Source organism: Stylophora pistillata, chromosome 1 (genome assembly GCF_964205215.1).
Source record: "Stylophora pistillata chromosome 1, jaStyPist1.2, whole genome shotgun sequence".
NCBI classification, from domain to species: domain Eukaryota; kingdom Metazoa; phylum Cnidaria; class Anthozoa; order Scleractinia; family Pocilloporidae; genus Stylophora; species Stylophora pistillata.
This window is the reverse complement of record NC_142519.1, coordinates 58,362,531-58,389,307: the sequence shown is the minus strand read 5'-3', so window position 1 is coordinate 58,389,307 and position 26,777 is coordinate 58,362,531. Positions and strand designations below refer to the sequence as shown.

Genomic DNA, 26,777 nt, shown 5'->3' with positions numbered 1-26,777 from the left:
ATTCACAATCTTAGAGGAAAGGTGTCGTGTTTCTAAGGCTGCTTAAGAGCTTTCCAAACTTCACTTGTATTGACCTTTCACATCACGTCACGACGGCCATTGAAGGCCTAAAAGACATCCCAGCCAAAAAGTTTTTTAATTTACGCCTATAAACTCAAATCCAAAAACAATTCATACTACGCCTTCAAATTGGAAAAAGATTTATGTAGTCACACCAGTGTTACTTATTCTTTTATCATGAGATTAGAGAGACTTGGCGGACGCACTCAACATAGGACGGGACTGAAGGGCGAAAAGTGTCGAGAGAACACAGAAAGGTTGAAAACATGTGAAACCAGACAAATACTGTAACTTCTGCCATAACACTAATACACGGACAAGGAAGAAGGAAATCGAGTACAAATTTCATACGCTGTAGGGAGACCGCTAAGAATAATTGAAGGATGAAAGAAAGTTGTTATCTATTCAAAAAAAGCTTTGTGATACTTTGTGATCTCTAGTATTTTATTTATCATTAAAAAAGACACATTCTAACTAAGAACATTGTACAAATTTTTTTTCTTCATTTACCTGAATTTGTTCATTCGAAAACTTGAAGTTGTTTACAAAATTTGTAAAATTGAAAACGCGAAATGAAAGCCTACTTAATGAGGTTTCTATTAACAAACCGTACTAGATTGTTAATCAATATGACGATGTTTTGCCTTCGGCAGAACCTCTGCTAATATTTAGATACGTAACATTTTATTTGTTTCTAACTTCATATTTACCTAAGAAATTAGGTTCCGAAACGTAGAAGGCAAAGTATGAGTGACTCAAAGAAAATGTGATCTCTTCTTACTTGTAGAGAGCTTTTGATTTTTAACTCTAAATTTAAGTTTCACTCATTCCGAAGTGATATTTCTCTTTTACACACTATAATAATGTAACTAGTTTCAGCAATTATAGCTAGTAAAAAGCAAGATGTTTTCGGAGTTTTCTAAGTGTTACATGTTACGCTGGCATCCTCAGAATGGTTACAGTTTTCGATTCCCCAGCCATTATGTGCACAGTTCAATAGAGAAGCTTCTCCTCCTCGACAATTTACGTCATCCATCCAGATGGGATCAGGTCCCTGACCGTATCGCGCGTTCTGAGGAGCTGATGATGCGCTGGGAAACCCAAGCTGACGGCAAACCACATTAGCATCATTCATATCCCAACCATCATCACAGACCGTGCCCCACTGCCCATTGTGATAGACCTCCACGCGGCCATAGCTAGCGCCACCATTCACCAAACGGACTGGCAAGAAACACTCCACACTGGCGTCCCTACTGTGTGTACAATCATGGTTTCCCCATCCACGATGTCTACAGTCATATACATGAGACTCACTGCCTGAGCATGCCAGGTCGTCCATCCAAATCGGACCAGTACCTTGGCCGTGGGTGGCGCCACTGTAAGCTCGATTAGCTCGTGTGTAGCCAAGCTGCCTGCATACTACGTTAGCATCGTTGATATCCCACGCATCGTCACAAATCGTACCCCACTGGCCATCATAGTAAACCTCAACCCTTCCAATGGCTTTGTTTCCACTGATACGTATGGATCCAGCCGTAAGAACTGATAACAGAAGTGAGAGAATAAGTAGCAGGTTGATAAATAACTTGAGGTAACTGACGTTGTTCTTTCAGCTGTTATTAAAGCATCTGCATGTACTAACATAACATATGAAACTGCAATACAATAGAGTCGTATTTTTGCAAGATAGAGCAAGATGTAGGGAAATTAAGCTCTACCGCCTGAAGCCACCTTACGTTATAAAAAAAGTCAAATGACTCTGAACAGTAACTAGAGCGACTAACTCTTCTGCCAAACTTTGCAGAAAAAAAATTCCTATAGAAATAGTGTTCACAGAACTTGTCTATCGAGTTTCGAGCACATAAGGCTGAAAACTAAGGGTGTTTCTAGGAGGAAATCGTCTCGCTCCGACTAGTTTTTGAATTATCAAAACATCTTGAGCCACCTTTTGATAGCTTTACCTCGATATACTGCTTCAAAACCGTCGTACGTATTTGAGCCATCAGACGAAAACTTTACGTAGAGATTATTAGAAGAACTTATAATAGGTGACGGGAGAGAAGATCCACTCATTTTTCTTATCAGAGGCGAAGACACCGACCCGCCATCGTACACGGACACGAAATCAGCAGACGATTCAGTACGAAAACTGGAGAAGACAAGTTCTATAACTGCATTGGAGGAAAAATTCCATCTGCAATCCATATTATTGTTATATTGCGAGCCAGCTTGAGTTATTCTGATGTAACCAGACGTACTGTTTGAGGTGGACAACACGCAAGAGCTTGTTGCTGTCAGGCGTGGAGCTGTCGGAAATAGAGAAACGTAAGTAGGATAGAGCTAAACGAGGCAGAAAAAAGTCCTATCATGGACCATATACGGCCCCGTGAGAGCTATTACTGAAAACCATCATGATAAAAATCCCTGTGTGCGTGGGATATGAGGGCCGTACTATGGTATCAGGGAGCATACCTAAAGGCCAACAGAGCAAGTCACAAGAAGCAGTAGAAGCGATCTACGACTGGTCCAAGGAAAATTTGTGCCAGCTTAATGGCGAGAAATCTAAAGAATTAGTTATATCCTTCAGTCGTGATCCCCTGCAACTCCCTTGGGTCTGCATAGACGGATCTCCTATCCAAACCATACAGAGCACAAAGTTACTCGGTTTGACAATTAATGATACGTTAACGTGGAACGACCATATAGAAGAACTTGTTAAGAAAGCGTCTAAGAAACTGTATTTTCTTATTCAACTTAAGCGTGCGCATGTTCCTACTTCAGATCTTGTAACATATTTTTGCGCAGGTATTAAGTCTTCACTAGACTACGCTTTTCCTGTTTTCCATTACAGTTTACCAAAGTATCTTCAAGTCGAGCTTGAAAGTGTGCAAAGGAGGGCCCTCTCATGCAATTTTCCAAGGGTGCACTACTCGGACGCCCTTCAGCTAGCAGGGCTCGAGTCCATCAGGGCCCACCAGGAAAATTTAGCAGAACATCTGTTTAAGTCTATTGTTAATGATCCACGTAGTAAGATTACCAGCCTACTGCGTCCCTCAGTTTCTATTTCATATGAGCTGAGAAGGCAGAGGAGGTTTGTCACGCCTCTTGTAAAGACAAATAGATTTGGAAATTCATTCATTGTTAAGAGTGCGAGGGAAGCATTTCAGTGATTTTTAAGAGTAGTCGTCTTTGTAATTTTATTATAGTAGTAGTTATAGATCATTTCTTATTTCTTACTTGTAAAGAGACGCAATTCAGTTTTTTAACTGCAATGTTTTTCTTAATAAATACAGTTTACAGTTTACAGTAACAGCCGTAGGTGATGGCGCTAGAAGGGCCGGAAAAAGCTGCACAGTCCAGCGTAAGGCCTCGCAAGTGAGAAAGAGTAACAAAGGCAAAAGCAGTAGTCAAATAATAAAATGCCAATTTGCTCAGTTGGGCGGGGCCGGACAGGAAATATTTGACTCAATGTGATGACAAACGAGCCAAGCTCAGTGTTTCGCCCTCCCACTCAGGAGTATGGCATGAGAAAGAAAAATAAGGGCCGAGACTTCGAGACAGAGCATTCTCGTGTCTAGATGTAATACGTTACTATAAACCCAAACCATCATACCATGGAAATACAAAAACATGCAAAAGAAAAATTCAAAGTAAAACGTTAATGGCCGAGTGATTTATTCTGACCTTAGTTTGATGCTATACCAGCTCACTTTGAGATATTTTAGCAGATACTGATTCGGTCAACGTGAAAAGGATCATAAGATTGTCACAAGCCAGTTAGCCATGGTAAAACGAAAACTTACGTCTTAGAAAAATGGTAGTTTTAAGACTCTACGCCTTGAAGCGAGGAAGGAAGAGCCTTCTAATGCCGATACTCAGTTACCTTCACATTTAGCTTTTCCATCCCCTGCGTATCCTGGCAAACAGATGCATTCATACGAACCAGGAACATTCACACATTGGCTTTGAGCATGACATGAAGATGAACCCGAGCTGCACTCGTCAACGTCTGTTCAATAAAATATCTCAATTTATTGTCATGTGACATTACGCGCTACCAATTTGCAATACAAATTTACAACGCAAGACCAAAGGAATAAAATGGCCAAATGTTTCCTTGCAAACTTGAAAGGCTGAAAGCTAACCTAAAATATCTCTAATAAAAGCTAGATGAACATAATTACGCCTCTTACTTCATCTACTTACCAAACTACGAGGTCTACCTATTATTATTAGTATTACTTTTATTTCATTACAATTGACTAATTAACGTAGAGATAACATGAAATAACAACAACCAGTCTCAATACTCTAGCTATTACATAACCTGAAAACCTGGCTGATTTCATATCTAATATTATAACTACAAAACATTATTGAAGGCTTTAGCTAAAAACAAGAGAGTATAAACGGTTTATAATCCCTTGCCATATATAATTCATTAACCTGTGCAATTTCTTCGGTTAAAGCGAAATCCAGCTGGACATTGGCAAGAGTAAGAACCAACATTGTTCACACAAGTGGCGTTAACTGGACAGCTGTAAGCAAAGTCCTTGCATTCATTGTAGTCTACGAGGTAAAATGTAAACAGAATATTTGAATTTTTAGCATCACTTCTAGAGTTAATTTTTAGTATCATTTGGCAAAGATTGCATTTGGTTTGCTAACGAAAGAACGTAAAGGGAACTGTGTTACTGTTCGGGGAAGGTCTCTATTTCTCAGTCAAAAAGTCATTTTATCAGAATTCTATTTGAACACTATTAGCAAACTATGTTTAGCAAATATAGCATATTTTGAAAAATGATATTTCTGATTATAATCCATGGGGTATCTTTGTTAACGCGAAACAAAACACGTTAATCTCCATTTGGCTTGAAAACATATTCTCATACTTGTTTTTGTTATACTCAGATGTAAATTTGAAATTAAACCGGGAAAAGCAAGGTTATGAGGTAACAGGTACGAGCGCACCTTGGATTTATGTTCTCCATGTGAAAATATTTTTCAATTTTGTTTTGGCAAAAAGACAGCCAAAATTTTTATACAAAGAAAAAAACAAAATAAAACAAAACAAAATAAAACAAAACAAATTGGGGATTTGCAAGGCATTTGACTTCACTAATAAATTATTGTAAACACCACTCATTTTGTTGGCCTCAATGCTGGAATTACATCACAGCTTCTAGATTTCAATTTTTTTTTCCTTAGAGAGAATGACCCCGGACAACCCTTGAGGAAAGCGACAGTAAAGCCCCTTTTCCGGGCACAGCCGTCTACTATTCGAATAATGTTATTAAATCCCATGCGTTATAAAACCCAGGAGATTGTACGTGTTCCTCTCTTTTGTCGCAGAACTTTGCTCTAAATAAAAAGAAATTCCCCAACATACGGTAGACCTACCTTTCTTACAAGTGAATTTATGACAGTCTGAGCAATTTACATCGTTCCATCTATACTTATGACTTTTTAGGAAACCAAGAGTATGGACGCAGTCCTCATCGTGAAAATTATTTGGCTGATGGCTCGCCCAGTAATGGAAATTAAACTGTGATCCATCACTCCACAAAAATGTTCCTTCAGTGTTCTGGTCAGAAAGGCCAAGCCACGAGTGATCACTACCATGTAGACTCTGTATGTACACATTTTCTTCCTGACTGTGAATGCTGGGAAGATTAGCCCCCAGAGTGGCGCATGTTACCTGGCTGCCACTCCAGGAATCACAGGAAGAAATTCTTCTGTAGCAGTGTCCCTTATAGTACGCCCATCCCGCCTGGCATATGTCTGTTGAAGAAAGTTGAACAAATTCATTTCAATCACATTTTCTCTTTAAGAAAATATTATAGCTTGTACATGCTTTTTGTTCTAGCATGATTTGCTTGCTTAGGTTAGGTGTTATTATCTTTTGCATGCTCTTTCGTTTGCTTGTTTGCTTGTTTATTTTTTGGGGGGGGGTGCTAATTTGCTTGTTTGTTTTTCCTTGGCTTGCTTATTCGCTTGCTCGTGATGCCACTAACTTACACTCCAAGACACAGTTATTTACAATACCACTTACAAGACACTAACAAAATTAATTCGCATCATTTCTATCTCTTCCTTGTTCTTCATCGCCAGGCGGTGCTTATAAAATCCTAAAAAGGAATAATGAAGGGGGGTGGAGGGAAAGAAAGCAAGTGTCCTAAGAAATGCGTCCGGAAAGGGACCACACCCCATGATTAAAATCAAGGACACCGTACCAGATTTTACCTGCTAGAACTGCATATGATACAGTTAGTGGATCAAAGCGATTGACAAATACTTCCTTGACACATATTCTAAAGCCAGAGGTGGTGATGAACTATTGAAAAAATTTAATTGATATAAATATAGTTTTAAGACCTACAGGTGTCACAAGAGAGACGGCAGAACTGCATACTTGAAAATTCAATATTTTATTATTTGATAAGTGTCAGCGCATCGAGTTATCCAAGTCTTTTGTTACAACATTTTTGGCTAATTTAGCAGTACGTGTAGCTAAGTCAGTTGCGGCATTAAAATGGCACGAAATGGCATGCTATTTTTGTCAGATCGTTCTTCTGTGTAATTTAAAAGTAACCATTTATCAGTGCGTGCTTTGTTCAGTTGTATGTATTCATTCTTACACAGTTTCAAATTACCTCTATCCAGCTCACTATACCATTGCATTCTGCAGCAGCATTTCCTCCAGAAGTAGAATGTTTGGCTGTCAAAAGCACGGTTGGTGATTTGCTGTAACTTCCAGTGAAGCTTACATTCTATGATCGTAAAATTCAAAATCTGGCAAGTGTATTTGGATTCAGGCCGTGTCAGTGAAACGTAAAACCTGGTAATCAAATGTTACTTAAGAAAAATCAATTTGTCTACTTGTCGTCCTTTCCTTACCTAACATAGAAAAATTGGAGGATAGAAACAGGGTTCTTCGTTATGTTAGTCATTTTTACCCTCGGCGAATGGAGAAAAGTGAATTAGTAGTTGTCAAGAGGAGCCCAACTTTTCTTTCCAGTGCTTGCTCCATTTTTTTACCTGTCTCCACTGAGCGAGAGCCTAACGCGGGCTAACCTTCGCCTTGATATTCACCCCCCCCCCCCCTTAATAACTTTGAATTACCTTGCAGAAGGCAAAGTTATAATTCTTGACAGGCGAAAGGTTTCTTTGAAAGCTGACATCGTTGTGTTCTCTAAAGAGTGGTCTATGAAGGGAATCAAACGCCAGCCAGTTCTGTAAGAGGGTACAAAGAAAAAAGGAGAAAATTCATCAGTTTTCTTTATGCCAAATTGGGTATCTTAAACAAAAACCAAATAAATGAAAAGGGCGGTCAGGAAAAAGGAAAAAATGAGAACTCAGCGTGAAAAGAATCAAATTGCCTGAAAAGCGAGTTTTATTAAAAAAAAAGCAAAATGCTGACCTTTTTGCAGAATTTGTCTTTCCCTCCCTGTTAATTCTGCTAAGGATAAGTATTTATTCCCACTGAAAAATACTTTTGTAACAGAGACTCAATCTAAAAGCCTAAAAACGTTTTTTTTCTCTTTATTGAATGGCAAATAAATCCTGAGCATCTCAAAAAAAAAAGACAAAAATAAAACGCATAGGAACGCGAAGTTTCCACGATAATTCTACCCATACCTCAAGAAGGCTGATTTAAGAAGCCGAAATATGGTGCTTGAAACAAAACAAAACAAAAATATACATCCTGTAGTTTCCTGCCCTGTGTTTTAATACTAACCACAGAGATGTCATCATGAACCCCTGCAAAGTTTTGAAACTCTCGTAGACAAATCTTAAACGAACTCGCTGAGACATCTTCCAGCCACACGCAGGTAGCGTCATGTTTTAAACCTGACCTGTAGTGTTCAGCAGTTACAATTACTGTTGGCGAGGTGAGGAACTTTCCCTGAAAAAACAAATAATTGGATCAATAATGTCCAAGTAGCTTAAATGATAAACGCGATCTTGAGTTGATATATTCGAACCAATTAGAGGCCCACCAGCGATATTTGCCCCCTCGCCCCCCTCCCCACCCCATCTCTTGCACGTCGATTCTGTGCTTAAAGCGTGCACGGGAGTACGCCCCGAACCTTCCAGAACCTGAACCTGAACCTGTTAAGGAAGTAAAATCCAATTTTCGCTGTTGGGATTAAAACAGTCGACCTCGTGCATATCATCATTTAGGAAGCAACTCTCAGTATATCCCAACAGTATGTCTAGAATTACATTGAAATAAAGCAATTTTTTTCACACAAAAGTACACCGGGACCTATAAGCTAAGACTGTACTTTGTTTAGGGGTCCCAGTCCAAAATGATATTCCTGTGATACGCGGCACATCCCTATTTGTAGGCCAAATCAAGGAGATTCTCCCCCTATCCCCCTTACAATCCATGATCACAACAGTTTACATACGCTTGGAAGGGTAATTGTTTTACAGCTAGTTCCAGTCCACCATCTGGAGAACTTTTCTTCACCAGCCACTCCCCCAGAGGGAGCACCCTGATATGCCACCCAATCAACGTCGGCAAAGCTATCTGAGGGGTAATCATTCCTGCCAGCTCGAGTGACGCAGGCTGTGAACTGAGTGCTGTTGACGCTTTCAACCCAGGGTGTGGTGGCCTCATGCACGGTGCCGGGATCAGAATAATTAAAGTGATTGACGGTAAGTTGAACGTAGACTTTCTTGTGAGGATAGAATACAAAAGGATCAAAGTCTATGGATTCGCACTGATCCTCTGCCCAGGAAGGGACGTTCCGAAACTTATGTCTTCCTCTCTGGAGTGGAAAACCTGCAAATGAGCAGAAACAATTGAATCCAGACCAAATCAGCTTAGTAATTGGTACTGTGGCAGGACGAAGTTATTGCAACGAAGACCTCAGAGTATGTTATAGTCGCTAGCTTCGTAGTTTTCTAATATAAGGAACTGTAGAAATTCTCTTTCGCTCATTGGTCGATGGCTATTTTCAGTAAATTAGATTAATACAAAGAAATAAATGCTATGTGTACAGTGGTTGTTGTTTACCCATCTTCAATCAGAGAACTGACAAAGTTACTTTGAAGCAACCAGGAGACTTGAAGGAAAGTTCCACCAAGTTGACGCCCCGAAAAGACCTGAATTTTTTAAAATCAGTTTCATAAAATAACAGTTTCCATATTTATATGTATCTGTTTAGTGACGCTCTCGCTTACGACTCAAGTGTTACCTTTTTTGTTAAAAGGGCGACAAAATTTAAGTCAATGTCTGCTCTCCCCCCCCCCCCCCACCCCTGCTTTTGGCCTCACGGTTAACTAATTCATATAATCATACATGTGATACCTGTGCAACTTCCTGGGTGATAATAAGAATAGTTTCCTTTTGTTCTACAAACTTCTTTCTTCAGTAAGCAGAGGTTTCTGAAAGTACGGCCGTTGGAGGCACAGACTTGTTCTTCGAATGATGGGCAGCTGCTTTTACAGCGGCATGTGAACTGCCGAGGACCCAAGGCAACGCAATGACTGTGGTACTTGCAGCTTGCATTCATACAGGGATCGAGGTCTAGAAAAAGCAGGCATGTTACACCGTTATTTAAGAAGGCTATATTGAAAAACCAGAAGAAAACACAGAAATGGTTCATTCCATAACTTACCTCCGACAACTAAATAGTCCACATTTATATTTGCCCTCTGACCATCATGCCCTGCGTCATCTTTGATACAAACTCGAAAGTAAGACTTGGTTACTTCCTATCAAACAAAAAAGGCGCGCGAGGTAAGATCTAGTCAAGAAAATTGCTTCATCCAATTAAATGAGGTGAGGGAGAAACAAGAGAGCCGAAAACGATAAGTCCGACAATAACTGATTGAAAAAAACAATGTTGCATCGGGTGAATAAACATAACAATGACCTTGCTATGTAAAGAGATATCGGTTACTAAAAGCAAATAATGTTTAACACCCTCCCCTACTCTACGACCGAATTCAAAATCAACCAAACTTGTTTGAAAATACATCGTGTATATTATGAATTGTATGGAAGTGAAGAATAAGCAGCATATACATATTACCATATCATATTCAACTACACTGACTCGTCTCTTGAAATCTTTATCTATGAACGGGTAGGTGAGTAAGTGAATAGATAGCTACATACGCGTAGGTATGCAAAGATGCAAGGACTCATGGAAGAATGGATGGATGAATTAATTCATGAACAAATAGCTGGATGTATACATGCATACATGCACACATGCGCAAATGCATACATGCACACAGGCATACATGCATACATGCGTACATGCATACATGTATACCTGCATCCATGCATGCATAGATGGATAAACGGAGTATGGATAGCTGGAAGAATGGGTCAGTTCTACTAGTCAGTGATGAAAAAAAATATGAAAAGTCAAGGGCAGCCATCTTCTCTCTGTAAAGTTAACCTAAGTAGTATCAGTACATTGTTTGCATAAGCTAAAGACCCAGAGCGAGCGAGTGTACAATCAGTTAATATACCTCCAGCCAACTGACTAAGGGACCTTTCACTTGACTTCCTATGTTAACACGGTTGTTGCGTCCATTGAGTACAGCTGTGAGAACAACTGGTGGCTCATAAAATGGGCTTGTGAAGTTTATATTCTGCAAGAAATGCAAAAAACAGTTTGGTTGAAGAAAGGCATGATCTGAAGATGAAAACGTACTCGATTCCCTGAGAAATCAGGGAGATTGGGAAGACATGAATGTGGTGCCATCCCTTAATTGCACATACCTTGCATAAGGCGTAGCTGTTTCTTGCATTTGGTGTCTCATACTCAGAGAACACAACTTTCGAGGTCTCTTTAGCTCCCCACGAAGATGGATGACTTGTATACGCTATCCAGTTCTAGAATTCAGTCAAGAATAAAGACGGTGACGAAATAATTTTCCAATGTGTTTGGTTCCTTGTTCAGAATTCACAAGTGACTCAGTACTTGATGACACAACTACCTCGTCATTCATATTTTTATCCTCACAAATTTTTAAAGTTAGTAGGTTAATAATCCATCAAATAGTAAATCACTAGAGCCCAAGTCAACCCTACTAAATCCGAATATTTCAGGCGTTGTTTCCCGAAAGGGGACCTTGAAATGGTCTGAAATTGGGCAAGCGCGATAAATGTTCATCCAAGTACTATAGAAACATGAAATAGTGAAACACAGGCGATATCAGGTCTGGCGATGACATTGATTTTAGTTTCCTAGGGGCATGGGTAACTAAGTAACCAGACCAAATGCTCGAAGCTCAAAAGTATTTTTCAGAAGGGTGAAACATTTTCTAAACATTTTTTGGTACGAGAAGAAAGCCTCTTTAAATTTCAGTCAAAGCTGCCTGTAGCAACATGCTTAATATGAGTTCCATTGAGCTCATATTAAAAAATGAAAAAGATGTCCTACATACCACCACAAGATTGCTATGAGGTCCATCAAACGTCCTCGACTCCCTCAGACAAACTTCGAACTGACCTGTGGAGAGACTTTCAATCCAAACGCTCATGGCGTCCTGTGATTGGTTTGATGCACTGTGTTTAACAGTTACTTGGACTTTGGGCAACTGTGAGAAGACCTGAGAGGCAAAACTCCTGCTATCAGCCATTTTTCATTTCTATGGTCTATATATTAATATGGTTAGACGAGCTCTCTACCTTAGCAAAGCAAAGGGTTATCGCGCTTATCAAAAATTCCTAACGAAATGGTTGCCTTCTGATCGTGAGGATGTCTCGCAACGAAAAGCGTTGGGTGACATCCTAAAGAACGAAGGCTGATAGTTTCTAAAGAAACTGTTTGGGGCTGCGTCGGTGGGGGTAACGAAACAATTTGAATATATCAACAAAGTTGAAATGGTAAATTGGCCACCGTTATGATTATAAAAGCTGACGTTTCGAGCGTTAGCCCTTCGCTCCGACGAAGGGCTAACGCTCGAAACGTCAACTTTTATAATCATAACGGTGGCCAATTTACCATTTCAACTTTTTTGATATATTCAAATTATATCCTAAAGAACGGTTGCGAGGGAGACTACATATTAGTTGAGGATTTTTAACATTCTTTGATTATTTTCTGTTTTATAACGAAAAAGATCGCCTCTGGTATCGGGGCCCTAAAGCGAATTAGGCACCTGATCCCAGCATCAACCTTACATCTCATCTACCAAGCTTTAGTAAAACCTCACTTTGATTACTGTGACATTGTTTGGGGTTGCTGTGGGAAAACGCTACGAGACAAACTGCAGAAATTGCAGAATAGAGCACCCCGTGTGTTGAAATTCTCTAACTATGATGCTGATGCAACTGAGCGACTCGAGTTTTTAGGGTGGAAAAATCTTGCACGCCAGCAGGAAATCAATAAAGCCACCATGATGTTTAGATGTCTGCACGGGCTAGCTCCAAGGTATCTATATTCAAAGTTTACGTGGCGTGACTCTGCTTATGACCTCAGGGACTCCCGCGCACTAGTTATTACAGAAAAAGCTTTAGCTACAATGGCGCCACATTATGGAACAGTTTACCAAGCGATATAAGGAACACAGAGTCTCTGGGGTTATTTAAACGTAAGATCAATGACATTCTTTAAGTCTAACGCACGGCATTCACGGAAAACAGCTTTAGTGTTATAGTATGTAGTTTTAATTTTAAATATCTTAGCGTATGTGATATGTATTTTTATAGGCTGATGAATTGATCGTGTCTAAATAAAGATTACAATACAATACAATACAACATCATGGCGAGACTTATTAACCGAAGTAACCTCCATTCTTTAAATTACCTGAGGAAATGAGACCTGCTCACACTTTGTTCCAGTGGTAAACAGGCCGAAACTAGTTTTTCCATGATAAACTCCCGATTGAGCACCGTGGAACGCAAGCCAATCGATAGTAGTGTTACCTCCAGAGCTATGTCCTCCTTGCACCAAACACGCTTTGAAATCGGCTGCAGTGACATCCTCAACCCAAATGAATGCAGAATCGTGAACAATGGATGAGACATTTCCATGGTTAAGAGAAGCGAACACGAAAGGAGCTCCACCGGAGAAACGGTTGCTAAATGACACCGTCTGACAGTGGGCGCCGCAACTTCCCTCCTGATTTATGGCAACTTTTCCTCTCTCAACTCCTATGAATAAAATTGAAATTCTCTAATGTAATTAACCAGTCAACCTCGGATGCGCGATACAGGAGGGTCCTGCAAGGGTTCTTCGTAGGCTCTCTGCCTATTCTCCGTTATAAACTGTTGAATTTATTGAATGTCAAACCATGTCAAATTGTAAATGAAGCGGGTCAGTAGAAACTAAGGTTGGGAAGGCAGAAATTCGATTCTGCTGGGGAAAATGATTTAAGCGAGAATGCGCCACTTTAATTGACGTCAGAGAAAGCATAACACTCATTATAATTGCTGAAAAATTATCTGTTATCAAAAGCTTCAGCTGAATTTTGGTAAAAATGAGAGTCTCCCAGGGGTTTGGGGGAACAAGGGAACATTGGCAAAATATTGAAGGGAACAAGGGAACATAAGCCTATTTTTAGGGAAGAGGGGAACAAAACTGTACAAATCAGAGGAGAAAATATTGCTATATAAGAAATAAAGACCGTTATTTCTGAGCTTTCATTTATGGTCATTTATGCACTACTGTCATTGGTTTCGTCTTACTTTACGTACACTAGAAATCAAACAAAAAAAGAGCAATCAGCTGGGAGTCTGGGTGCGAGAAGTTGGCGGGAATCTGTTGTCACAGATTGCCAAGATGGCGGGGAGATTTGCCGATCGGTGTTGTGCTGCCTGTCACTGCTGCGACTTATAGAAATGGCGATGAAAAACCAGCATATGCGTTGGTCCTCTGAAATGGGAATAGGGGGCGAAAGTGACAAGACATTATTTGATTTTATTGCTCGAGTTAGAGAAGGATTTCGAATCGCAGATCGGTGTAGCCAGCTAAGCATAGCGAGATTCAGAGTGACGATCAGTGTGAAAGGGTTTCAAGTCACAAAGAACTATCCAAAAGGTAGAGTATTTGAGATTGATTCCCAAGAACAGTGGAATGCAGTGATTACCAAACTAATAACGAAGGAGCGGGAGTTAATAGGTAGGTTTCCCAAATCTGGCTCGTATTTGAATATATCTAACGCTTGAATAAGCTCTTTATTTGTGATTATTCATTAACTATAATTATAATAATAATAACAATGTTTATTTCTTATATTGCGCAGTCTAACATGCAATAAAAGATATGATCGAATGAGCATAACCATGTTCATCTCATTCTCATAAAATTATTCTATTCTATTATAAGTTTTGTTTTTGTTGTCTTTCTTTTTTGCGGGAGGGAATTGAGGGCGGCGATAAGTGGCAAGCAAATTTATTAAACGGGGAACAAGTAAGGAAACAGTGTGGGAACATGGGAACATAGGACAATTTTGGACGGGAACAAGGGAACAACGAACCCCCCTGGGATAGCCTGCGAACAGGCTCCCGGCTTGGAGGGCGCGAAGCAGGGGAAGAGGAAGGGGAGGATCCCCTTCCCTTTCCCCTGCTACGCGTCCTCCAAGCCGGGAGCCTGTTCGCAGGCTACCCCTGGGAGACCCTCAAAAATGGTCAAACTCATAAAGTCACATTTCAGGTAGGTCCAAATGAGCGTAAAAACAGTAGGACTCGAAAGAAAGCCGGGAAGAAAAGAAGAGAACAACCCGGGCCAACCCAGTAGCAAAGGTCGTCGGAAATTATGTGTTTCGGCTCCCTTGATATCTTTGTGCGACGAGCCAGAGCGCGCGTAGGTGGCCTGGAATTTTTCGAACAAAAAACTTGAAAGATGTCAACGACACGCCGATATGTGATAACAGCTATTAAGCTGAGGACCATAAAAGGTTATGGAAAATAGCTAACCCTTCATTACTTACAGACAAATGATACTCGAGCAGTGTTTGATGTCGAAAGGTGAACGACGTGCAAGGCTGCTTATGGCTTTTAGGCGTACCCTCATCAAATTGCCACACTTGTTTGACCAAAATGCTAGATAGGTGGTTACAGTTTTCCCTTGCCATAAGTAAATAAGACGAAATAAGTGAAGAACTTTTTTTTTTAAGAATAATGCATCCTCAAAACCCCTCAAGTCGCTGATTAGCAGTGATCTGCTGACTAAGGATCGACGAAATGAATGCTGAGTTCTATGCGTTAATCGAAATAAGGTAATCTGGTCCTTCGATTTCAACTGTCATCTCAAAGTTTGAAGCAGAGTGGAGTATAGCCAACCAACTCGTCGGTGAATGATTAATGTCCAAATTTTCACTATGACAAAAATCTAATTTGCACAAAAGGTTGATGTATGCCGTGGATGTACGGCGTATTCCTTAATCAAAAGATTCAGATTTCATTTGGTCTGGGTTAGTAGTGGTCAAATTGTCTCGATAGAAAAGCGCTGACTTAGAGCGTTTTTTCTATCGAGGATAGAAAAGCGGCATATATCATCTAAAAAACGTGTCATAGCTGAATTGGATTAAAAATCGAACATCTTGTATGGTACTAGAACGGATAACGAAGCATGAAACGCAACTTTCGGGCGCAAACTATAAGTATAAATAAAATTTACTTGGTTAGGGATGCATCCTTCTTTTGCAAACTTAATTTACTCATAACTCCACTCCACTGAATATCTCGTTCCATTGAAGGCAAATATCCCTGGTCTAGCAAGTGCAAAAAGTCTGCTAGCCAACGCCAATCTCGCGTGAGCCGATCAAATTGCATAGATCAGTCCTACGACCTTGCGGAATTAACCAGAGAAAGAAAAGTAAACATTGTCGATAGTTTGAGATATAAAAATATTTCAGACATTTTGATAAAGTAAAAGCTCGGTTCACAGTTGTGGAAACGAGTTTTCAGGCAAGTATTTCCTCTTCTTCCATACAGAGCTTTATGCTCGAGTTCTTCCCAATGTGCCCCAACCATCAGAGCCATGATCAGTCCCTTGGTCACCTTATTATGCATCTTTGTCAATTCTAAGCTTGGGAGCAGAATTTTGAATATTTTATTGAGCTCGAGGTAGTGAGACGTGATATTCTACCAATAAACCCGGTAGGAATTTGTTACTCTGATTGAGATTGGGTCATATCGAAAAGAAATGAAAGGTGGAATCACACGCATTCCACTGAGACGAACGTATTTGTTCTTCCTTCTATAAAAATAAGTTGATTTACAAAATGAAATCAACCATGGATTTATCATCCCTAATCATGGCCCCAAAAGATAAAAATTCTATTTGACAGATAAGCAGGAGTGGCATTTGTTTCTAAGAGGAAAGAACATTGAAAATGTCCCGGAAAACGTAGCGATCGAGAAAAGCAATTAAAGACCTCATTGGAGTACATCGCAAAAGTAAAGAAATTGCACACAGAAAATTACCTTGCACGCTTGGCAAGCATACACAGAGCCAACTCAAGAGAAGCACGCCTTTGTTCTTAAAAAACATGATCGCTCTCATAACTTGAAGTGAACATAACCATTTGTAAATGAACACTGCCACAGGTAGGAGTGAAAGGTTGCTTTAAGGCTAAAATGCTTGAATGGCAGCTTAATCTTATTTGAGTGGGGATCCTTTTCGGTTTGACTGTCTGCCAATTGTACTCTTATCAAGAAATGTTTCGTTAGTCAGAAATTAAGGAGCACATGGAAATCGTTACAAGCTATCGGAAGCATCCTCGACGAGACTATATTTAAAGTTTCTTTATATACCTTTGAATTCTTACATTTATCAAATGAAATTTTCTTTTCTTTTGCTAATTCTGGCGAAAAATGGAATTAAGTTGCGTAATTTTACACAGGAACGCAACCTTTTAAATGAAGGTCAGCGAACAAAAATCATGTCCTAATTTGGTGCAAAACCTACCTAAAAAAAATTATAATCATATTATAATTAAAATATCTGACCTTGAATTACATCAACAGATGGGATCAGTCAGACTAGTTGGAACACGTAAACGCAAAATCAAAGCCAGTTTTTAGTCTCAAAGGATATAGATTTGTATTACCCCAAAGACATGCACTCTTTCAATCTAAATCTCTCGCCACTATCAAATAATAATCTTTTACTGAGGATAGCTCCACAAAAGCAGTTATTTTTAGAAAACACAAAGATTAAGTGAAATCGAAGAGAGGATCTCTTCTTGAACTGATGACATTTATTAACGGGCAACCTTACAGCTGTGGTTTTGAACAGTTGCTCAGTGAAAACGAGTTCATAATGATGAATTTGTCCCCAATCCTTCAGGAATTATTTTTCAATCTTAAGATGAAATTCAGAGTGCAAATTCTTGGATGAGACTCGTTTGAAATTTTCAGGTAATCTGCTTGTCTGCTGTACAGGTTAATTCTGTGGTGGCTTGGAGACTCCGAGAATGTGATTCGACCAGCACTAGTAATGTAAATTTAAACTGTTCGAAATCACTTCTCGTTCTATTTGTGACAACTACTCGAGACATGAGAAATCTTCTAGATATTACGCAATCAATATTTTTTGTCATGGCGGTCCGGCCCTTTGAAAGAGCTAAAGTAGTTTAAGCTACCATGAAAGAGGAGCAAATGTGACTTAGGTTGGCAGGTTTATCAAGGAGTTCATATATTTTCCTCCGCAGAAGCTTGGATCTTTCAAACATGGTTTCAAAGAATTCATGTCGTCAACTCTTTCTAAATGCTAATATTGTATCTTCTCCCTTTTTCACGACATACGTTTTAATGCTTGGCATAACAATTAATTTTGCAGATCAGAGCGATCTTCGTATTAGCGAACACTACTTAGGCAGTGGTGAAAATAAAGCCTGAAAAAAATTAAGGCCTGTCAGGAGTTGAACCCATGACCTCTGCGATAACGGTGCAGTACTCTACAAACTGAGTTGACGAGCCAACTGGGAGCTGCGTATTTTTGTCCGTTTGCATTACCTAGAGATAGGAGTTTCTCGCGGAAATCGTGTACGTTTAGTCCGAGGGAAATAACTCTGATGCATCTCGCCATGGTTCGTTTCCCCTCATCTAGCCAGCGCCGAAGACTCGTGTATCGATTAGTGTTGAGTAAAATCGCTCGATGCTGTCTAGACGAAATTTAAGACATGAAAATTACGGTCAAAAGACGCTACAAGCCCTTCTACACCTCCGAAGTACAACTCCACAATGTCCTTCAGAAATCACGCGATGGTTTGTGGTCTGCGGATGTCCTGCGACGAATTTCGTATTTAGGACCATGGAAGGCCAAATTAAAAGACAAAGATATCGATGAACAGTAGCTGAAATCACAGCAAGGGAGAGAAAAATTAAAATCAATGCCAATCTCTCTGCTGTTGCAATTGATTCGGAAGACATAAAAAAGTAATGATGCTTGAGAAAAGCTGAGTAGAGGCTCCAATCTTAAATTCGATCATTAAAGAAAGTTCACTCATGCAAAGTTGTTCAAAGAATGTGCAAACGAAATGCTACTTGGTCATGAAAGCGAACGTAATTATTTGCGAATTGGTGAGGGCTGTGTATTTTTATTTCGAAGCTGATATCAAAAATACCGCGTTCAAAAGGTTAAGATTGTGTCTCAAATCAAGAGAAATCTGGCAATGCCTCCTGTCAATGCATGGCACGCAATAACATGAGATAATCACTTGATTATCTTGCTCTTGGCAGTGGATCATTTTCATGCGGTTTGTTACATGAAAAATATCTGGGAAATTCCAGAATTGTCTGGAACAATAATGATCGACTTACAGGAGGAGTGTGGTTATGTGACGTCATTAGTCTGCTCGTCATGTCATACACGTCAACTGCTGTATTATTATCACTAGAAATTAGGACCTTGGGCTTTCTGTTTTATCTTCCAGACCGCGAGTAAAATGGAGGGAGGCGAACAATTAGAAGGTGGGGGGAGGGGGAGAGGTTAGGGCTAGGGAAAGGAACCTTCTCTCCTCTCCCCCTTCTCTCCCTTCTCTCCTCTCCCCCTCTCCCCGCCTCCTAATTTTTCGCCTCGCTCCATTTTACGCGCGGTCTGGAAAACAAAACAGAAAGCCCAAAGTCCTGATTTTCGCCCAAACTCCACAAGAACGCCTGCTCTGCAGGCTATATTATCACAAGCCAAAACACCCCTCTTTCCTTGGTTCATCTTAATTTCCTTACCGACAAGCCACTTGGCGTCTTCCCAACTTCCCATGGGAAACATTTCAGTTTATGGCGTCAAGTTTCCCTAACAGTTTGCAGTTTAATCATATCGTCTTGGGACAAGAGACATCGCGAGAGTAAATTACCTGTCTAAGAACACGACACAGTGACTTTGAACGGGGCTCGAATCCTGAGTTAAGGAGGCTGGGCCCAGCGCAAACACACCAGGGCATGGCACCGAGTCCCCCAAAGTCTATCAATTCTAAAATTTGAGGTGGAGTTGACCGCATAGACAGATCTTTTGTTTCCACTTCGCAGAAAGATGAATCTTGAAATGCTGCTTCTAATTCAAAGATAAAAAGCTCGGTTGATGGAACGCTTCTGACATACAGGTAGATAAAGCTAAAATCGAGCTGAGGTCTTTCTAAGAGGCTGTAGCTCTGTTATAAAGAGATTATCATAACTTTTTGAAAAGTAGTTAACACCGCAAGGAGGCAAATCAAATAAATCAGTGAAGTCACTTTAAACCACTTGAACATAATCAAAGACTGAATAACCGGCACTTGTGTTCTCTAATTTTCTTGTTTTTTTTTTTTTTTTTTTTTTTTTTTTTTTTTTTCCTATCTTGATTTTATTTGTGTGAAGCCAAAGTTTGGCCATGAACGCGTTAAATATTTCTCAGTTTTCACACCCATCATTTCTTCCTAAAATAAACTACTGGATTTGAACACGAAAAAGAACTCTGCGATCGAGGAATGCTAAGTATATTTCAACAATAAACGCTAAACCGGTTGATATGTAAAAGTCAATATTGTTTCTGCAGGATGCCAAAAACTTTCACACACAAAATATAAGGAAAATATGAAAATCTTCAATGACAAAAAAGACAGGCGTTTATCAGGCATAGAAATTGTAGATTAGTTTGGTCATCGCTGCCAAATGACACAATAAAATTGGAAAATTTACGACGTTCCCGATCCAACAAACGTCATTGTGACGTAATCCCGTGGCTCTTGTAAATACATCTGTGAGATCAATAATCTTTACTCTCGTAACCTGAGAGTACTTGCCCGAAGATCTGAACTTCACGTAACGCAAAAGAAGGGTGGAACATGGCCTTTTTTCCTTTTGTAACACTTGCTTTGGCCTCACTTGCCTTTAGTGAGATCAGCGCTACCTCGAAAACCACCCTGGAATCTCCAGACGGCGCTTATAAGCTGCAATGGAGATATAACAACAGCAAGTTGATTTTCACTCTTGCTTGTCAAACAACCGGTTACTGCGCGGTGGCGTTTAGTGAAACAGCTGATGGCAAAAACATGGTCAGTTATGACATAGCCGTGACAGGATATGCCTCTGATGCAGGATACGTAGATGTAAGTCAATCTGCAATATTTTCTTCATCGATAAATTTCGTTTCTTATTTTTGTTTAACACATTGACAGTTTGCTTTCATTTTGCCAAACCGCTTTGGCAGGCATCGAGATCATGCAGGAATGGTAAAATAATTCTTTCGAAATAAAGCCGAGCAAATCAAGATTATGTATCAAACAGCGAATTTCAGGGTTTCTCAGACTTCTGCCGTGTTCTGAGCATTGTGGAAACAACATTCTTGTTTCATATTTCTCCAGGGGGTTGCGTTCAAAGATGCTGAAAGGTTTCCACCTGGTCTTTATTTACAAGGCTTAGTGCATTCTTCAGAAAATCTTCATCTAATAAAATTGAAAGAAGAGAGAAACAAAACTGTAAAAGTGTGAAAACTGTACTTTTTGCTGTTAGGTTCGGCTAACCGGTTTTTCACTCATTAAGTCGCGTAAAACTGGTTCTCTAGTAATGCAGTAAATGGTTTGAACCCGGGGGTAACATGTGAAGGTGTAGTATGATCGTCCGGGTGAGTGTAGTCCTGAGAAGGACTGTTGTCGGTGGCAGTGACTGACGTTTCGACAACCTGTGCGGAAGTCATCATCAGAGTCAAGTGAATGATTGTTGTCAGTAGAATGTTCTTATTCCAGTTCGTGTGAAATGATCGGTTGGTTTTGCCGTGATGTTATTGGCTGTAAGACTCAAGTGACGTAAGTCGGTCGTGATTGGTCTGTTTCGGTCTGTCGGTAAAGCTAGGTTGTTCTTTTTCGGTCGTTTGTGATGTTTATGTCGTGAATGAGTCGTTTGTATGGGGCGGGTAGTTGTTGACATCTGTTTAGGGGAGTCTGTTCTAAGTTAGTAAACCAGCTTTCCAGAGTCAGTCGTTGAAAATAGTCAGTGCTGTAGGTTAGGCATTGCGCAGAGTCCCAGTCAATGTTGTGGTTGGTAAGTCGATGGTGTTCAGCAATGTGATTGCTGACATCACCTTTCCTCGTCGCCCGTCTGTGTTCAGTCAGTCTTGTTGTGAGGTTTCTGCCAGTCTCACCGATGTAGGAGGCTTGGCAGTCACAATAACATCACGGCAAAACCAACCGATCATTTCACACGAACTGGAATAAGAACATTCTACTGACAACAATCATTCACTTGACTCTGATGATGACTTCCGCACAGGTTGTCGAAACGTCAGTCACTGCCACCGACAACAGTCCTTCTCAGGACTACACTCACCCGGACGATCATACTACACCTTCACATGGTTCTCTAGTAATTAATTACGAGAGGGGAATATAATAGAGTTTCTGTTTCTTTTGTTATTCTAATATTACCAGCTGTGGAGCTCATTTTCTTAGGAACGCATAATTCCCTCGTATTCAACTTGAGGTAGTTATGCCAAAAGAAATTTCAAGTAACAGGTTGGTGAGCAAATTAGTTTTTTGTGGTGAGCAAATTAGTGTGATAGTAATGGATTGTCGCCAAATTATTTAGCAAAAAAATAAACATTTTTTAGAGACAAAAAAAGCTGCGTCATTTGACCACAACCCAGTAAAAAATTGTCGTCTGAGATGTATTTCCTTCCTGTCTTCCAAGGTAATGATAATAGATCCATAGATTCCATTCCAATAAAATGTGAGACTAAGAAAAAGCGAATAATTATTCTACATATTTTTACCCTTCAGACACCCTCGACTTGGTTGATCACAGGAATGTGCAAAATGCTTGCATGCCTGGATGTGTCACACACATATATACACAGTACATTTAACATGCTTAGTATATAGTTCGTGATAAAATATTATCTTCTCGTCTTTCACGCTCTCAGTCTGGTGATTTCGCCGTAGGTGTGAGTTATCGTGACCGCGTCCTTCAGTTGTTCTCGTGAAATTGTTGTGAGGAATCTTGCTACGCTACAGTCGACTTACGATATCCCTAATCTTAAAATTAAGCTTTGTTAGGCAAACAAGTTTCCCCGTCACTCAAAGTCTCCCTCGCAGCCATTTTTAGTCTCGTCACGCAACGCTTCTCCCCACAAATGGCTCCTCACATTCGAACAACATTCCTTTCCCTTTGTTGTCTTTGCACCAATGAGATCGCTGACATTGTTTCTTATGCGACCAATCAGAGCACAAGAGATTGTAATCACTATCCTTATTCCCGCGTTTTCAAATTCTGCATTTCATCGTAGTTTCTTGCTGGAGGAAACCCTGAAGAAGGTTTTGCAAAGTGATCGTTCTTTTATTTGTTCCACCTCAGTTGAGACAAAAGAAAAAAATTATGTTTTTGGAAAAAGTTCTTTTGATTTTCCGGCGAATATTAGTTCCTGTCTGGATGTGAATGTGAGCTGCTATTCAGCGACCAGAGAGTTGTCAGTTTGTAAAGCTTGCTACCGACGATTGATCAAGTTCAAAAAGGCCTCTGTTCATCTTGAAGAGTTCAAAGATGAATTGAAGGGAATCTTCAAGGATCGAGAACTTCCCAGAAAGAAGCTCTTATTGAGCGTTGAGAGCGACGGTGGAGAAATCCAAGCTTCGTGCCGTGGGAAATCCTCGAAATGTTTACAATTCGATCCGATCAATACGACTTGTACCTCTAATGCTACAGCCAATTCTAATATTTCTACCACGATCAGCCAAGAGGGACGTTATACTCCGGCAAGATTTCCTATTGGTTCTAATGGTGTATTGATTTAGATGCCTCAAAATTATCACTGGATAAACAAACACAAGAAAAATATGCTCAGGGGTATCAGAGCTAGATAAACAGTAAACAAAACATTTTTTTGTTGCCTCATGCGAAATTGAATTCTGTAGTCCATAGCTTTTGAGAATTCACACTGTCCACTCAGTATGCCACTGCAGTGTTAAGTAGTCTATGAATAGTCTGGAACAACACAAATGTACAATATATGAGAGCCTAGTGACAAGTATGTGCCAATGATGACAAACTGTTACAGCCAAAAAATGTCAAAACAGGACCCTGAAAAAGTCTGTTAGCCCAGATTTTAACCCAAGAAGAACCCAGGTGCTGCAACTACTGATATAAATGAAGTTGATATAAATGTCTTCATACGAATCTGATCTATTCAAAGGTCTGAAAGATTTGCAATCTCACTGAATAATGACTAATAGCAGTCTAACATTTTTGCTCAATATGCAAGAAGAATACAATTTGATACTGGCAGCAGCACCTATGAAGAGATTCAATTTTCAAAGAATCAATTTGTCAATATAACCCATGGAATCTTTCATAGCATTCTTAATTAAACTTCAGACCATTATCATAAATTACTTTTCTCTATTACATGTACATGTATACAGTATTTTCTTCACAAGTGACATGTAACTAATCTCAAACAGATGTTCCATATTTTGTGACTTCACATGACAAAACTTTCAATTGCTATGATAGAGTATGAGTAGCACACAATTTATGTCACTAATCAGACAATGAAATTGACCAGTAATCTGATTTAAAAATATGATGAATTTATTAGATCACTCATTTTCTTACCACAATTTAGGAGGGCCAAAGAAGCTGTACTGTTCTCCCCAACCCCCTCCCCCACAGTGATTTCCACCACTCTGTGAAAGGACTCCAAAATGTTATCCTTATTGGTTTCAGGAGTGCAGGAATGCAACATTTCAACAAGCACATGTTTTAAATCATTTCCAATAAACATTAAAGTAAAACATTAATGGTAGCATAAAGTAAACCACATTATCTTGTAGTCTGGCAATAAATAATAGTTCTTTCTGTTTTTTCCTGACTCTGTTTCAGTTCATCAGTAAGCCAGCCAAATTAGAATTCCAGTTCCATGTCCTTATCCATATACTGCACAACATCAGCAACATTTGATTTATTTTGACTTTCCTTAATTTCTACTGCATTTTTCATGTTCAGAAGGTTGAAGTAAGACTCACAGAAGGCTTCCATTTAATTATCTTGTGATGTTCTCCAACACATCAAAAGGAAAATAGACAGCATTAATCTATAATGAAATTTCTAATAATAATAATAATAATAATATAATGAAAACTTTATTAATTTTAATAATTTAATGATAATAATACTAATGTCATTCAGTGCTAAGGAACATGCAGAAAGCTGTAGTCTCTAGCTCCTTTAACATTGCCAGGACTTTCAAGGTCCTATTGGACTGAGTTCTTCAAATGACGTTAGCTTCAAGCATAGGTTTTTAATAGGTTGATGGGACATTTATCTCCATTTTAGGGTCTAGGGGTCTACCATCTTAGAACTTTTAGGTGTTATTTGTGTCGGGACAGGTCCTGTCAGACTAAGTTCCCTAAATGACGTTAGTTTCAAGCATAGTTTTAATAGGTTGATGGGACATTTACTTCCTTTTAGGGTCTAGGGGTATAAAATTTTAAAAAGTTTAGCTTTTATCTATGTAGTAGTGACAATCAAATAGGCTACACCATGGCACCCAATATCAATTTTATTGGTAGTCTGAAGCACTCAGAAGTGTATACTGCGATGATAATGTCTTGTATTTAGACACAATATTTTTACAGGTGATCATGTGTAATATAACACAGACAGAATAAAATAACGATAACCAAAATAAGACCACAGTGTAATACTAATACTGACTAAACTATTTACATTTTCTATTTACAATATTTACATTCTTATTGTCCTTTCCTTTATACTGCTTAATTTAAAACATACATGTAAAATAACATTTTGCTGCAGACTCGTTTTTACTCTGCCTTACAACATGCGCTTCATCGACGGCAATGGCACAGAGTTTTTTGGCATGGAATACACAGAGTTCGTCAGCATAAATCTCCAGCGTTCGTTCCTTAACCACGCTTCAGGGGATCCGTAAACTAAGGAATATTCGCCGCTTTCGACACGAGTGCGTTTACCACCCTCAAGTGAACTTATGTTACCTGCTTTTAGCCCTAGCTCCCTCAAATGGGACACTTGGTCGTTCATAAGGCTTTCCCCACTGGTGAGAAAACGACGACGATATGACCAGGCTCTTGTGAGGTAAGATCCAACGCGAGTGGTAGTGCTTCATACAGGAGAGATTTCACGAAACCAGTAGGAAGATTGACAAATACATCCTTTCTTTCCTCAACTATTTTCCTAATTCCAGTTTTTTGCTGCGCATTTAAACTAGGAATTCGAAATGTATTACTAACAACATTAAACGCTTCTTCAAAGGACGCCATTTTCAAAGCTTTGAACTCGAAGATGAAACAAACAATATGATTGGTTAGACTACTTTGGCGCGTACAGTTCTCAACATATGTAACCCAAATAGTGATTGGTTGAAGTAGCGAAAAGGAATGTTGTTCGAATGTGAGCAGCCGTTTGTGGGGAGAAGCGTTGCGTGACGAGACTAAAAACGGCTGCGAGGAAGACTACGTCACTCACCGTTGGTTAATTTTCTAGGAAATGATCTGTACGTGACTAGTGTAGATTACTTCCGCTACACTTTCAACCAATCAGATGCAAAATTAAAACCGATCATGACTCGGACACTCGCGTTTTTTTTCCCGCGCTTGCGCTTGTAGCTGACCATATATGGTTTATTTCCCGCGCTTGCGCTTGTAGCTGACCATATATGGTTTATTTTGAGTTATCATCGCTCCTAATTTTTCTGATTGGCTGCCCTGAGTACGTTGGATTTGGTTCTACGATACTCAATCCACAAATTCTCTATATAAAAATTTAGGTTGAAATTATAAACGGTGGCATTTTTCACTTTGACGCTTTGTGGTAAACCTGAGGCGGTTGGACTTTGTTTTGACAGGATTACTGGAGCCGAGTGCCGGGACCACCGAAAAAAGATGGAATACAAAGTTACAAACTCATATCAGCCTCTGAAGCTGGTGGGAAAACCACTGTGGAGTTTTACAGGGATGCTGAGACGGGAGATGGTGAAGACGTCCAATTTAAGGTATTAATGATACGATTTACTAGCGTAAAGATGACAACACTGCTCTAAATTCGCCTTTTCTAGTTTTAAGTCGATATGATATCTTTTCATGCCGGAAAGCCGAGTTGTTCGCATCGGAAATCCTTTAGCGGAAATCCTTTAGCGGAAATCCTTTAGCGGAAATCCTTCAGAGGGGAAGAAAACGAGCATCTTAGACCCTCCCCCCCCCCCCCCCCGTCCACTCTATCCAAAGAATTTTCTACAGAAAATATGGAAGAAAGATATTCTTAGGGAACATGTCTAACAGATCCC

The 26,777-nt window shown here is 39.7% G+C and overlaps 1 protein-coding gene across 1 annotated transcript; it reads right to left on the bottom strand.

The window, feature by feature from the left end:
- Window positions 1-485: 485 nt before the first annotated feature.
- LOC148743348 (uncharacterized) lies at window positions 486-16,614 on the bottom strand. Its single transcript, XM_088725827.1, has 17 exons — window positions 16,469-16,614; window positions 12,846-13,192; window positions 11,479-11,643; window positions 10,811-10,924; window positions 10,558-10,680; window positions 9,693-9,789; window positions 9,383-9,601; window positions 8,478-8,854; window positions 7,802-7,969; window positions 7,186-7,296; window positions 6,717-6,833; window positions 6,307-6,397; window positions 5,464-5,844; window positions 4,510-4,632; window positions 3,947-4,072; window positions 2,025-2,369; window positions 486-1,605 (listed from the first exon to the last, which is right to left on the bottom strand). Exons 1-17 carry the CDS (start codon window positions 16,545-16,547, stop codon window positions 980-982), a joined length of 3,609 nt encoding a protein of 1,202 aa, XP_088581953.1. The 5' UTR covers window positions 16,548-16,614; the 3' UTR covers window positions 486-979.
- Between the last annotated feature and the right edge of the window lie 10,163 nt (window positions 16,615-26,777).